The 14,728-nt window shown below is 43.1% G+C and overlaps 2 protein-coding genes and 2 pseudogenes across 5 annotated transcripts; all 4 read left to right on the forward strand.

Moving 5' to 3' along the window:
- The first annotated feature begins 2,185 nt into the window (after positions 1-2,185).
- Positions 2,186-9,424, forward strand: LOC125593853 (annotated as a pseudogene).
- Positions 9,425-9,781: 357 nt separating this feature from the next.
- Positions 9,782-11,812, forward strand: LOC106437394 (pentatricopeptide repeat-containing protein At4g16835, mitochondrial). The gene is given in 8 exon segments (XM_013878291.3): positions 9,782-10,066; positions 10,068-10,530; positions 10,533-10,868; positions 10,871-11,240; positions 11,242-11,436; positions 11,438-11,499; positions 11,502-11,561; positions 11,564-11,812. Coding segments are annotated over 8 exon segments (1,926 nt in total). The 5' UTR covers positions 9,782-9,823; the 3' UTR covers positions 11,761-11,812.
- A 74-nt stretch (positions 11,813-11,886) lies between these two features.
- Positions 11,887-12,565, forward strand: LOC106437397. Of its 4 annotated transcripts, none has more exons than XM_013878295.3 (2): positions 11,887-12,127; positions 12,258-12,565. In XM_013878295.3, the coding sequence occupies exons 1-2, from the start codon at positions 11,887-11,889 to the stop codon at positions 12,275-12,277; spliced, it is 261 nt and encodes an 86-aa protein (XP_013733749.2). In that variant the 3' UTR covers positions 12,278-12,565. The 4 variants fall into 4 exon arrangements, with proteins under 4 accessions (XP_013733749.2, XP_013733750.2, XP_048626167.1 ...); XM_013878296.3 differs by having other exon boundaries at positions 12,297-12,565; XM_048770210.1 differs by having other exon boundaries at positions 12,275-12,352.
- On the forward strand, positions 12,382-14,421 carry LOC125593852 (annotated as a pseudogene).
- The last annotated feature ends 307 nt before the right edge of the window (positions 14,422-14,728 follow it).

The following is a 14,728-nucleotide window of genomic DNA, read 5'->3' on the forward strand; positions in this document are numbered from 1 at the left end:
TAAAAATATAGGAAATATAAATTACAAAAAAACTATGTATTTATAACTAAGTTCTAATATATTTTATTAAAAAGTGTTAAAATTCTAAACATGTATTATTTTGAAACGGAGAGAGTACTTATTATTCCTCTATTTCATAAGTAGCTAATTTGAGAAAGATTGTTTTTGTTTCAAAATATATTAGTTTGAACATTTTAATGCACTTTTGTCTTTGTTGAATATTGTGTGACTAATAAATTATTTCTGTTTTTTTATAATTGGTTAAACTTATGAGTATTAAATAATAGTATTTTTATGTAAAATTACTTACAATTTGAAAAGTGGGAATAGTTTCTAAACCAAACGAATCCAAGACACTTCAACTTTTTTTCTTCTTAAACGGTTAATCTTAGATTTACGTTCCAACACTAAAAATAAACAGAAGTAGACTCAAACTAAAAATATTCACTAAGTAATTTTGTTGAATAATATTGTTGTTACAAAAAAAATTCACTAAGTAATGAAAAAATAATATGGTTGGTTGCTTTAATAACACACACTTTATTATTGGCATGTGATTCAGCCTTAATGCCCTATCGCTCACTCTTTATTAGCATCACGTAAAATTAAAAAAAAGAGAGGCTAAAGAAGATGCAAACAAAGCCCAGCCCACTCCAATTAAATGAAAACGTGAAGCCCAGAAGCGACTTAAGCCTGTTTGACATGTCCAAACGAAATGTTCTGATTGGCTGATTATTTTTGGTGATGTGGCAGCCTAGAGACTCAGCATATTGGCCTTTTAGTATAGTATAGATTTTTATACAATTCATTAATTAAGCTATTATTATTTATTGTTTGGATGGGAAAAAAGCTATTTATTTTATTTATTAGTAGTCGCCATTGGCCGATGATAAAAGTTGTGTAATGTAAGACTTTTGGCGTTGTTTAATTCTTCTACAAAGGCGTGAAGATAATTAAATATGTCCTTGCATGGAAACGAAAAAAATAAAATGAGGGTGTTCGTTACCATTGTATATTTTTAATGTTAACAAAAATATGTGTAGCCATGTCTGAAAAAACAAAAAAAAAAAAAAAAATGTCTGTCAAAACATCAAGCTAAACCGTCTTATTCTGAAAAGATAGATTTCCTATCTTTTCTTTCATCTCGGTTCTCTACAGCCTATATAACAAAATCACAAAGAATAAACGCTTGCGCATGTATGGTGATGCGGAACACAAAGTAAGAACATTACCTTGGTTACTCTATAGTAGAAATGTCATTTCGTCTATTGATAAGGAATCCAACAAAGTACTTTTGATAGCCTTCAAAAGGAGAAGAAAAGAAAACAAGAGTACTTTTGAGTTTTGACGGGATGCACTTTTTATTATATTCTGTATAACCGACATACTGTTAGTTAAGTAATCCAAAATGTAACTAACTAATGATAAAACAAAATTTCATAATTCAAAACTTGTTCTTATTATTTTATTTTGCATTTTCACTTGTAACTAATATGAATCATATTTGGTTTTAGTAGTTATGTTTATTTGACCAAAAATTTGTATATATCATGTTTTCAAAAGAATTGTGTTTAGTTTGTGTTGGCTTCTCCGTTAAGGCTCCGATTCATCGGAGTTCCTTTCAGCCGCTTCAGTTTCGCCGGAGGAAGACAGTTTTTCATGTCTTGACGCGTGTCTATTGGTTGCAGGGTAACCGAACACTGGTGGATGGTGCAAGCTTTTTCTTCAACGGGTTCTCTCTCTTTGGGTTTGGGCTCAAAGTTTCTGTAAATGTTGGGCCTTTGTGTTGGGCCTTTGCTAAGTTTCGTCCGACCCGTAGTTTGGGCTTTGTTTCTGTTTTGTTGGGCTTGATCCTTTGGATCTTGTACCTTTAATAAAATACCAGAGGAAAAAAAAATATCATGTTTTCAATATAAACATTATCACATGTAACTATTTTCATGTTAAGTAATTGCAAAATATTTAAAATGGGCCAAGAAAACCAAATAATACTAAAATGGGCCATAAAACAAATAACATAATGTGAGTTTTTTGTTTTTGTTTTTGTTTTGGTTTGGTATCAGAATAGAATACACAATTACACATCATCATATCTAGTGATTACGTGTTGGCTTTTTCGGTCACAGTTCCTATCCTAACACCCATTTATCGTCGTCTCCTTCGTTCCGACCTTTTGTCTCTCTTTAGACCTGTTAGTTAATCCATGGCTTCACTTAGTTGTTACTAGTTGTGTTTGTCTTCTGTGTGATAGTAAGTATCTGTAATAACTCGTATTTGATTTAAGGAATGGCTACTTTGAACCCTTTTGATCTGTTGGATGACGATGCTGAGGATCCGAGCCAGCTCGCCGTCTCCATCGCTGCTGATAAGTCCAGGAAGCCTGCACTGTCTCAGGCTTGCCTGCTAATCAACTCAACTCCTCCGTCTTCGAAGCAGCCTCCTCCTTCTCAAGCTGGTCTCAGATCCACTTTACTCTATTCTTCTGTTTGGATTTTTTTTTGTATTTGGTATCTGATTGTTTTGTATGTTTCTTGTTCTTAATTAGTGAGAGAGGCTAGGAGTGATGCCCACGTGGCGGTGGTGGTGGATTTAGCCGTGGTCGTGGTGGTTACAACCGTGGAGGGTAACAATGGATATTCAGGGGGATACAGTAAGCCCTCTGAGGAAGGAGACGTTTCAAAGCCTTCTTATGAGAGACGTGGTGGTGGTGGTGTAGGTCCTCCGCGTGGTGGTAGACGTGGTGAAGCTGGTGAAGGTGAACGTCCTCGAAGGGCATTTGAGCGTCGTAGTGGAACTGGCAGAGGGTCTGTCTCTCTGTCTGTCTTACTCTTATTCTATTGCATATTATCATCAATCTCATAAAGCTTAAGTTTATGTTATGGTTATAGGGGTGACTTCAAACGTGAAGGAGCTGGTCGTGGAAACTGGGGAACACCAGGAGAAGAAGTTCTTGCTGTGTGCATTTTGTCATTGATTGCTTGTTTTTAAGTGAAAATGATTGTGAATTTGGACTAAAAAGAAGCTCTTTGTCTCTTTTAGCGAGACTGAAGAAGTAGCAGCTGGGGTTGAAAAACGAGAAGGATGTTGTGGAGAAGCCTGCTGATGATGATGCTAACAAGGAGAACACTACTGAAGTTGAGGAGCAGAAAGAGCCTGAGGTTAAGGTAATTAGAGGAATTAAGAGAGATGTTAGGTTGTTATTTACAGTTACACCACTAGGTATTGTTAATAGGACATGGAACACAACTTATATACTTGTCTTGGCTTTTTATTCGTATTGATTGCTTACTGGTTTGTGTTTTGGTAGGAAATGACTCTGGATGAGTATGAGAAAATACTCGAGGAGAAGAGAAAGGCACTTCAATCTCAGAACACCTCTGAGAGGAAAGTTGATACCAAAGTGTTTGAATCAATGCAACACTCTCAAACAAGAAGAAGTCTAACGATGAAATCTTCATCAAGTTGGTAAAGACATATTACTTCCCTGTCTTGTTTCTTCTTTGTCGATGTTATGGATTGTTTAAGAAACGAAAGAGATTCGTATTGATAAAGAAAGATCGTAACAAACTAGAGAGTATCTTAGGGTCTCTCTCTCCCTTTACAACTTTATGATCAAATCTCTTGATGCCTCTCCAATACAATACTCACTCATATAATAGAAAAGGTTCCTACGCAGCCAACCATCACGTGGGATGTTTAACAAGATCTCCAGCTCACCATCTTTATTCCTTATTCCTCATAACCGCATACTCAAGTGGTCCTCTGCGCCACGTCACAGCTCTCCGTTGTCGTCTTCTGCTGACTCCCTTTCTTCCTTCTCGTATACTCATATAGCAAGGGAGGTCGTAACGCTTCATATCTAACATTACCCCCCTCTGCAAAATTGACCTTGTCCTCAGGTCAAACTCTGGAAACTGTCCCTGAATCACTTTCTTCCATTCCCAAGAGCTCTCATAATCTGGTAATCCCTTCCACTGAATCAACAACTCGTCTTGGCCTGATACAGGACTCACTCTCGACCCCAACACCTTCTCTGGCTGAGCTACCCAGCACTCCCTCTGCTGTAAGTAAAGGAGGCAGTGGAGAGATCGTGTTATCATCTCCAATAGCCTTCTTAAGTTGTGACACATGAAAAGTAGGATGTATCTTCGCATCCTCCGGTAACTTGAGCCGATAAGCAACCTTGCCCACTCGTGCAATTACCTCATATGGACCGTAAAACCGGGCTGATAGCTTCTCATTGGCACGCCTTGCGAGAGACTGTTGTCTGTAAGGACGGAGCTTGAGATACACCATATCCCCAAGCTCAAACTCTACCTCTCTGCGATGTCCATCGACTTGCTTCTTCATTACTTTGGTGCATGACTGATGTGCTCGCGAATCAAACTCAGCATGTTATCCCTCTCAATCAACTTACTCTCCAAGTCAGCGTTGGAAGTGGACCCTTGTTCGTATTTGAGGATGAACGGGGGGTCACGACCGTAGACTGCCTTGAACGGGGTCATCTTGATAGCTGAGTGGAACGACGAGTTATAACATAGCTCTGCCCACGGTAAGTACCTTGACCAAGCCTTGGTTTGTCACTCGTATAACAGCGAAGATACGTCTCAAGTCCTCGGTTAGTTACCTCAGTTTGGCCGTCAGATTGTGGGTGATAGGCTGTGCTCATACACAGGGATGTGCCTGCCAGTCTAAACATTCCTTCCAAAACTGGCTGGTGAAACCTTATCTCTGTCTGGAGACAATGGTTTTAGGAAAACCGTGCAGCTTCACTACCTCTTGAACAAACACAAGGGCCACTTCAGTTGCTGTGAACGGATGTCGCAGTTTGATGAAATGGGCATATTTCGAGAGACGATCTATGACCACTAGGATCGCGTTGAACCCCTCTGACTTTGGTAACCCTTCTACGAAGTCCATGGCTATATCCTCCCATATTGCCACTGGAATTTCCAATGGTTGTAGCAGTCCCCCTGGTGCCAGAGTCGAGTACTTGTGGCGCTGGCAAATGGAGCAAGCAGCTACGTACTTCCTTATATCACCTCATCATTCCTGTCCAGTAGAACATGTCCCTATCTTCTTCTGTGTACGTTGTACACCTCCATGACCCCCCATGAGCCCATCATGGAGTTCTCTCAGTATCACCCCAATCAATGAAGAAGTTCTGGGTAAAACAATTCTCCCTTTTCTCAACAACCTTCCCTGGATCACCTCATAGTCCTTGTGATCTCCTACATGAGCTAGCACTTCCTCGCGTAACTGCTGGAGAGCAGGATCCAGAGCCAACTCTTTCTCGACGTCCTTAAGTTGAATGGCTGTCAGTATTGATAAAGCCATCAGCTCCGTAGAAACCCACGCCGTGACAAGGCGTCGGCAGCTTTGTTCTCCAAACCAGGTTTGTAATGAATATCAAAGTCAAACCCTAGGAGTTTCGTCAACCACCGTTGATACTCCAAGTTAATCTCCCTCTGCTCCAACAAAATTTGAGGCTCTTCTGGTCTGTTCGAACGATGAACTTCCTCCCCAAAAGATAGTGCCTCCATTTCTGTATTGCGAATACAATGGCCATGAGTTCACGCTCGTAGACTGACTTGAGCTGCTGCCTTTCTGATAACGCTTGGCTATAGAACGCTATTGGCCGTTGATTTTGCATAAGGACCGCGCCCAGCCCTCTACCCGAGGCGTCTGACTCCAACACAAACTGCTCCTGAAAATCAGGCAAAGCGAGGACTGGAACAGTTGTCATAGCCTCCTTGAGTCTTGTGAAAGCTTCATTTGCTGTAGCACTCCATCCAAACTTGTCCTTCTTGAGTAACTCAGTAAGAGGTCTTGCAATCAAGCCATAGTCCTTGACAAACTTTCGGTAATAGCCTGTGAGACCAGGAAGCCCCAAATCTTTAACGCTTCGAGGTACTGGCCATTCTGTCATCGCCACTATCTTCTTCTTATCTGCTGCGACCCCATTCTCTGAAATAATATGCCCCAGATACTCTATGCTCGTACTTCCAAACTCACATTTCTTCATGTTTGCATAGAGCTGATGTTGCTGCAACTTCTCTAACACCAACTTCACATGTAACGTGTGTTCTTGAGGACTCTTACTGAAGATCAGTATGTCGTCGAAGAATACCAACACGAACTTACGGAGATAGGGACGGAATATCTCGTTCATGAGGGATTGAAAGGTGGCTGGTGCGTTAGATAATCCAAACGGCATTACGAGGAATTCGTAATGCCCATCGTGTGTACGAAACGCCGTCTTGGGTATGTCCTCTGCCTTGACCCGTATCTGATGATACCCCGAACGTAGGTCAAGCTTGGAAAACACCACAGCTCCTCGTAACTCATCCAGTAGCTGGTCTATCATGGGTATTGGGTAGCTATCAAGCACCGTCACCTTGTTGAGAGCGCGGTAATCAACACAGAACCGCCAACTTCCATCCTTCTTCTTGACCAAGAGAACCGGACTTGAGAAAGGACTAATGCTTTCCTGTATAATCCCTGCCTTCAACATCACCGCTACTTGCCTCTCTATCTCCTCCTTCTGCACGTGAGGGTAACGAAATGGTCTTACGCTTACTGGATTGCTTCCTTGAGTGAGAGTGATAGCGTGTTCTCTCCCTCTGGACGGAGGCAACCCTTTTGGTTCAGCAAACACTTGCTCAAACCGAGTCAGTAACTTCTGCATAGCCACTGGTGCTCCTTGTTTACCCTTCTCCTCCGGGAGTAAAGCCCTACACTCAACAACTACACTTACTTCAGTTTGTGCCAACAACTTCTCATCGCTTTGAATGTCACCTCGGAACTACAAAGATCCGGGACTCCTTGAAGCGTAATCAACTTCCCTTCCATGGGAATTTTCAGGATCTGCAGCTTCCAATTAACTCTCATTTCTCCCAACGTCTCGAGCCATTGGATGCCCAGTATGATGTCCACATTGTTGAGTTCGAGAGCCAGGAAGTCCGACGTAACGGAATATCCTTGCATCGACAATGTGACATTCCTACAAATCCCACCTCCTCTGACCGGCCTCCCGATCCCGTTATAACCCCAAAGCTTTGCGTTTCTTCAGCCACGAGCCCCAACTCTCTCATCAGACGGGAGTCGATGAAATTGTGGGTGGCTCCACTGTCGATGAGCACAATAGCTGAACCTCTTGAATCGACCCTCGGAGTTTGATCGTCTTAGGTGATGAGATACCCATCATCGATCGCGAGGATAAGGCTGCACACTCCGCAAATTCCATCGCCTCCTCCTCATTCTTCTCTTCTTCCACCTCCTGATCCTTCTCATCGACCTCCTCTTCTTGGACAACCAGCACCATCAGTTCTTTATTTGGGCATCTCTTCTGGCATGCGATTTCTCGCCGCATTGGAAACACAAGCCTTCCGCTTTATATCGCGCATACTCCGCCGGCGATAGTCGACGGAACGGCGCCCTGTTCCTCCCGTTGAAATTTGAGTTCTGGTTCGCCGGCTTCTTCTCCGCGACCGTGTTTTTCTCCTGCCCTTGATAGGTCTTGGGCCGTTGATTGTTCTGAGGCCCAGACCCACTACTCAGATTCGGCCCACTACGTGTCGAAAAGGAAGACGACACCGTTTGACTACCTCCTTTAACTCCCTTTCCGGTTGCGTCCCCGGTGAAGGATCGCCGTAGTTAACCCACTCCTCCACAAGTTTTGCCACACTCATCATTTTCCTCAAACTCCGAGGTTCCATCAACTTCACCCCCGCCTTGATTTGCGGCTTTAACCCTATCATAAACGCCGTTTCTAGCACCGTATCAGAGAGCTCTGGCGCGTTTGACGCCAGCGAGATGAAGTCTTTGATATACTCCCTCACCGTGCCCTCCTGCTTCAACGTCATCAGCCGTTCTCGAGCGGTGGTCTCGTGGTTAGTCGAGAACTGCTCCAAAACCCGGTATTTCATCTGATCCCAACTCAAAAAAGGATTTCGGTCTCGTTCCCAACGGTACCCATCAACGCCTCCCCATCGAAGCACATCCTCACCACTCGCAACTTCCGCTCTTCTGAGAACTCTCCAAGTTCAAAATATTGCTCAACACGGAGGACCCAGCTTTCTGCGTTTTCTCCGTCGAAGATCGGAATCTTCAGCTTTCTCGGCAGATCATCGGGTCCTAACCTAACTCGTTCTGCTGCCACTGGTGATCAAGATGGTTCCGTGAGTGGTTACGTCCGTCATACTCCACCTCACGTCGACCCTCACCGACCCGTGTAACAGACTCTGATCGAACCCCCGATGTTCCGGCGCGAAAGAGACCGCTACCCTCCTCCTCGGTTGCGATCTGCTTTCCCGAACGTTGCATCGGTGGCGAGATCTCTTCCTCCATATGACTCTGCAGCGTTGCTTGGAACACACGCCGCAAACTCCTTCTTCTCGTCTCCTCGGTCTCATCCAAACGCTTCTCCAAACGTTCCATCACGCTCATCCGACTTCGGATCTCCATCACACTCTCCTTGAGATCCTCCATCGAACGTTCCACCACCCCAATCTTGTTCATCTCTTCTCTCAATCCATCTAACGTCGCATCAATCTCCGCTTTCTCCCAGGCGCCATCGGGTCCAGTAAAGAATGGCTCTGATACCAAGTGTTATGGATTGTATTAAGAAACGAAAGAGATTCGTATTGATAAAGAAAGACGTAACAAACTAGAGAGTATCTTAGGGTCTCTCTCTCCCTTTACAACTTATGATCAAATCTCTTGATGCCTCTCCAATACAATACTCGCTCATATAAATAGAAAAGGTTCCTACGCAGCCAACACATCACGTGGGATGTTTAACAAGATCTCCAGCTCACCATCTTTATTCCTTATTCCTCATAACCGCATACTCAAGTGGTCCTCTGCGCCACGTCACAGCTCTCCGTTGTCGTCTCTCTGCTGACTCCCTTTCTTCCTTCTCGTATACTCATATAGCAAGGGAGGTCGTAACGCTTCATATCTAACAGTCGACTGGAAGCAGTCTTAACCTTGATTTTTGATCTATTTCTCAGGGTTCAGCAAGGACAAACGCAAAGATGACAAAGAAGAGAAGGCTAAGAAGGTTTTACACTGTTGTCAGAATCAAACAGTTTGTAGAAGTCAGTAAGTTTGCTTATGGATGTGTTTTGTAATTTACAGGCTGTGAGCATTATGAGTTTCTGAACCAGCGGAGGGTGAGAACTACTACCGAGGAGGTCGTGGTGGCCGTGGACGAGGTGGTCGTGTTTCAAGTGGTGGTGGATTTAGTGGTAACCGTAGTGAAGCTGCGCCTGCCATTGCGGATACTGCTCAGTTCCCATCTCTTGGGGGCAAGTAAAGAGATCCATCCATGAACACACGTCTGAAACACACACTCATGCGGAGTTTCATGCGAGAGTCGTACTGTTTGCATGTATGTTGTCAGTTGTAAATTTTTAGTTGTCTGTCAGTTTTTAGATTTCTGCAAACTTATGCCTGACCGTTTTTTTTCCTTTTTTTAATTACTTTTGAAACATTACTCGCTTTTAGTTTACCACTTCTTGTCGTTGTTTGTTGTTTATTGAAAACTTGTTTTAGACAGCCAAGTCTAATGTTATCGGTTTTGAGTCTTCTTTGAGTTCACTCTGTCATCTCTTTCCTCATGTTCATAGTTCTGTAATAGACAAATATTAAAAAGATTCAATAGTTTATTTTCTATTAACAGTTGTGTGATTTAAGATTCTCCCGATGGTATGTGTTTTGTGTGTAAAGTATATTTACCAAAAACATTGTGAAACAAGACGTTCCCTTGATGTTTGTAGGAACCGATTAGTTTGTCCTGTTACGTCATAAACCCAGAGAAATGCTTTCTCGCTTCAACATTCATCAGCCATGGAAAGTTCGATTCTTTTCTCGTTCCACTGGAAACCCAGATGCCATTTTGGTGGGATCATGTTCCTCTTCCTCTCTTCCATCGCCAGAGCCATCGACTAAACCTTCTTCTGATCAAAACCAGATCTTCCCGTTGAACAAGCTTATTGCAAGACATGTACGTTCTGGAGATATAGACGGAGCTCTCAGAGTGTTCCACGGAATGAGAGCTAAGAAACACCGTCACATGGAATTCTCTTCTCGTTGGTTTTAAAGATCCAAGTAGAATTAAGGAAGCACACCAGCTGTTCGACGAAATCCCTGAACCAGATACTTTCTCCTACAACATCATGCTAACTTGCCACGTTCGCAATGGAAACTTCGAGAAAGCTCAGAGCTTCTTCGACCAGGCTCCGTTCAAGGACGCTGCGTCATGGAACACGATGATCACAGGGTACGCACGAAGAAAGGAAAGGGAAAAAGCGCGGGAACTGTTCTACGCCATGACTGAGAAGAACGAGGTTTCTTGGAATGCAATGATCTCTGGTTACGTAGAGAGTGGGGATTTGGAAACGGCGTCACGTTTCTTCAAAGCGGCTCCCGTTAGAGGCGTGGTGGCGTGGACGGCGATGATCACAGGGTACATGAAGGCCAAGAAGGTTGAATTAGCTGAGGCTGTGTTCAAAGACATGACAGTGGATAAAACCTCGTAACTTGGAACGCTATGATCTCTGGTTACGTCGAAAACTCTCGCGCGGAGGATGGATTGAAGCTTTTTAAAGCAATGCTAGAGGAAGGCGCTAGGCCTAACTCGTCTGGACTGAGCAGCGTTCTGCTCGGATGCAGCGAGTTATCGGCCTTACGGTTTGGGAGGCAAGTTCATCAGATAGTGTGCAAATCATCTACACTGTGTAATGACATTACCGCGTTGACGTCTCTGGTAAGCATGTACTGCAAATGTGGAGAGCTTGGTGATGCTTGGAAGCTCTTTCAGGGGATGAAGATGAGAGACGTTGTGGCGTGGAACGCGATGATCTCCGGTACGCACAGCACGGGAAAGCTGAGAAGGCTTTGTTGTTGTTCCGTGAGATGAGGGTTAACAAGACCAGACCGGATTGGATAACGTTTGTTGCTGTTTTGCTGGCTTGTAACCATGCTGGGATGGTGGATACTGGCGTAGAGTATTTCGATTCCATGGTGAGAGATTACAGGGTGGAACCAAGGCCTGATCACTACACTTGTATGGTTGATCTTTTGGGCCGAGCTGGGAAGCTGGAGGAGGCGTTGGAGCTGATAAGATCAATGCCGTTTAAGCCGCACGCTGCTGTCTTTGGGACGCTCTTGGGGGCTTGTAGGGTGCACAAGAACGTGGACTTGGGTGAACTCGCAGCTGAGAAACTACTTGAGCTTGACCGAGTAACGCAGCCGGTATGTACAGCTTGCGAATATATACGCTTCGAGAAACCGTTGGGAAGACGTTGCAAGGGTTCGCAAGAGAATGAAGCAGAGCAACGTTGTGAAGGCACCTGGTTATAGCTGGATCGAGATTCGAAACAAGGTTCACCATTTCAGATCAAGCGATAGGATTCACCCGGAGCTAGACTCAACACAAGAAGCTGAAGGAGATGGAGAAGAAGATGAGACTAGCTGGATACAAACCGGAGCTAGAGTTGCTTTACACGACGTAGAGGAAGAGCAGAAGGAGAGGCTCTTGTTATGGCATAGCGAGAAGTTGCTGTTGCTTATGGGTGTTTAAAACTCCCTGAGGGGTCACGGATACAAGTGTTCAAGAACCTGAGGATCTGCGGTGATTGTCATAAAAGCAATCGAATTTATTCGGAGATAGAGAGACGAGAGATTGTAGTGAGAGACACGACAAGGTTTCACCATTTCAAAGATGGGTCTTGCTCTTGTGGCGGTTACTGGTAAAAAAAATAAAAGACAAGAGATTTGACTCTGGACAGGTCAAATCTGATGTGAGGACAGTATTTAATACGTTAGTGTGTGAATAAAGTTTCCACCTTTGACTTGACAAAGTTGCGTTAAGGAAGAAGGATGCGCAGATCGGCGAGCGGCTCAAGAGTTTCTGATCAATCACCATCTCCGTCTCCGCCTCGATCTCAGAGTGTTGCAACTATGGAAGATGATGTGGAGCTGCTGTTGCCAAGGTACGACCCGAGTTCTCAACCGGGGAAGAGAGAGAAGTCACGGTTGAGATCTGCAGAAAACGTCATCCATTTCATTCCTCTCCTTCTTCTGCTCTGTGTTGTAATCCTCTGGCTCTTTTCTCATTCAGGTAAACCGAGAATTTGGAAAGAAAAACTAATCGTGGTTGGTTAATGATTTCATCCATAGATTCAGAAATTGATTCAGTCATTTCATTAATTTTGCGAAACTTAGTAATCTGGTTTTAATTGATCATATAGTCGCAATACTAAACCAGTGATGGACCTGGAATTTGTCAGCAGCTTGAAGGAGTTGATTTGAGTGGAAGAAGACAATTGTTTACATGGGAATAAAAACATCTTTTTACTGCAAGACTTCGATGAGATGGGGCCAGCCAGTCGAATGATTTTTCTGTACCCACACACATATTCATAGGGTATTGTCTGAGTGAAATTTCTGTTTGAGATTACTATTTATATAGTCCTTGATTTTTATTCTTTTCCAACAAACTTTATTTAGTCCTTGGCTAAACAGCACTGTTATGTAATAAAATGTGAAATTTCAAGTATGTAAAACTATGTCAACAACACAACTCAATTAACAAAAAGAAACAAAATTACTTATTGATGATAATCTAGTAATCACTAATCACTGGTCGAACAAAAGAATCAAACTTCAACTTATCTACCTATTTTAATGACAAAGGGGTCGAGATTAATGCAAATAGGATATCCTAAAATAAAATCGGGGATCTGTCTGATAAAAATAATAATTTGGAATACAAAACAAATCCAAGAAACTTACGAGCATGTACAGTGACTTGGGAAAAATAAAAACACAATGCTCGCTCATTGACTTGTTCTGTCTCTCAATTTAAACTCAATCAATCAGTATCCTTCCAAGCAAATCTTCTTCGATTTTCGCATCTTCAGGTTGGTCTCGATCTCAAATCAAATCGTGATGGCTTGATAAACCTAATGTTTCTGTTATTCTGTAGTAAGAGTTAGGATCCAACCGTCAAGTTCTTAGATCGATAATCGAAACTTTACTTCTGTTTTGATTTCTCTGTTAGATTGATGTTTAGGAAACGTAACATAGTTCTGATTTGATTAAGGTTTATACTTGTTGAACTTTTGAAAACGTCGTGGTTGGTGGTACGTAGATAAAGTCTTGAACATTTCGGTCAACTGTGCATGATCTCTGGACCAAAAACCTTGTTTCAGTTTCTGTTTTTGTAATAATCGCTAAAAGAGTCGTTGTCTTGTATGGATTGCTAAAGTTTTGAGCTTTCATGTTAACAGGCACATTCTCTAGAAGCACAACATCGACTCAGTTTTAACCTTTAAGAAGCTGTCCCAACAGCGTTTTTAGAAGCTTGAGAAGGTTCGTATGCGCCGCCTTTGGGAACCATGATTGAAGTACAAGCGACCTGGTTCTTTCCACAAGGATCACACAACACTCCTTGCATCCTTGACTCCTTGATGATCTCTCAGAAACAAACACATCTTACTCCCAATCTTCGCCTTCATACCATCCCTCTCTCGGCCTTGCATCTCTCCTTACTCTCACCTCCTTTCGTCTCAAAAACCATGTCTTCCGCTTAGAAGCCCTAGCCAACGTTGTCCACACGCGGTTCGAAGCTAGACAGATATGGGAAGAGTCTAGACAAGACGCCTGTCTCTCTTCTACGTCTCAAGTCCCGGTACTTCGTCCCATCCTTCATCCTCTCCTGTATTCGTCTCCATAGACGTCATCACATCAACTCAATCCTTCTCACACCAGGGCTGAACCCATCTCTGAAATCTTCATTTGCTTCGGTGAAGTCCTCGTGGATGCGAGTACAGCGACTTCCATTGTAGTCTATCTCGGTTGCTCTTCCTCTACTCACCGGTTCCCATGTTTCTGTCAGCTATCTTCGTCTTCGTACACACCCACACTGCGTCACCTCATCACTTTTCTCAGTTTAGGTATGAGGTATACATTATTGCTATAACAGGGCTTGGGCTTGTGGTCTCTGTGGTAGAAGAAAGATACGGTTTTGACGCGGTTAAGGAAGGAACGGGGTTGATGAAAGGGAGGAGGAATACCGGGGTTTGGCTTTGGCGGGTGTGTTTGGTTTTTCTATCGAGTTGATTGGTCATGGGATGGAGAAGCTGGCGAAGGAGCTGGATGTAGACTCGAGCTCGGGGTCGTGGTGGAGGTCTGTGGTTCTGCCGGTGGGTGGGATGGGTGGAAAATGGTGTGTATGTATGGGGCAGAGGTGGTGCTGAGTTATGTTGTAGTCACTGTTTTTACTGTGATTGTGGGAGAAACGTCATGGGAACAGTGATTCATGTTGCTTATGAAGAGGGTCTTGCTATTTACGTTGCTAGCTGCAACACTTTTCTTTCTTTTTTTTCTGTTAATTCTCTTGTGAATTTGTGATATACATTTTTGTTTTCCCACTGATTTATTCATTGCATTTTATAGCAAAAAAGTTGGAAGTTTCTTTGGATTTTGTAGTGTCATCATGCAATTCTGCATAATAGATCAAATGATCTATTCAGTTCCTAATGTCTATTCTCTAGTTCATCCTGAGAAAAAAAAGAGGTATAGCAAAGCTTTTTACCCGCATTGGCTTCTTGCTTCTCCAATCTCTCTGTCACTGTCCTCATACTGTTGGTTGCACTCATTTTGAGAGATCGTACCATGACCAAATCCTTAGATGCAGAGACATTATTCAACACTCAAA

Source organism: Brassica napus (assembly GCF_020379485.1).
Source record: "Brassica napus cultivar Da-Ae chromosome A1 unlocalized genomic scaffold, Da-Ae chrA01_Random_1, whole genome shotgun sequence".
Taxonomy (NCBI): domain Eukaryota; kingdom Viridiplantae; phylum Streptophyta; class Magnoliopsida; order Brassicales; family Brassicaceae; genus Brassica; species Brassica napus.

What these genes read in the sequence shown, in the direction of transcription:
- LOC106437397 (XM_048770210.1), top strand. Translation starts at nt 11,887, where the DNA reads ATGCGCAGATCGGCGAGCGGCTCAAGAGTTTCTGATCAATCACCATCT. An exon ending in CTGGCTCTTTTCTCATTCAG is followed by an intron (nt 12,128 to 12,274) that starts GTAAACCGAGAA and finishes ATACTAAACCAG; the next exon opens with TGATGGACCTGGAATTTGTC.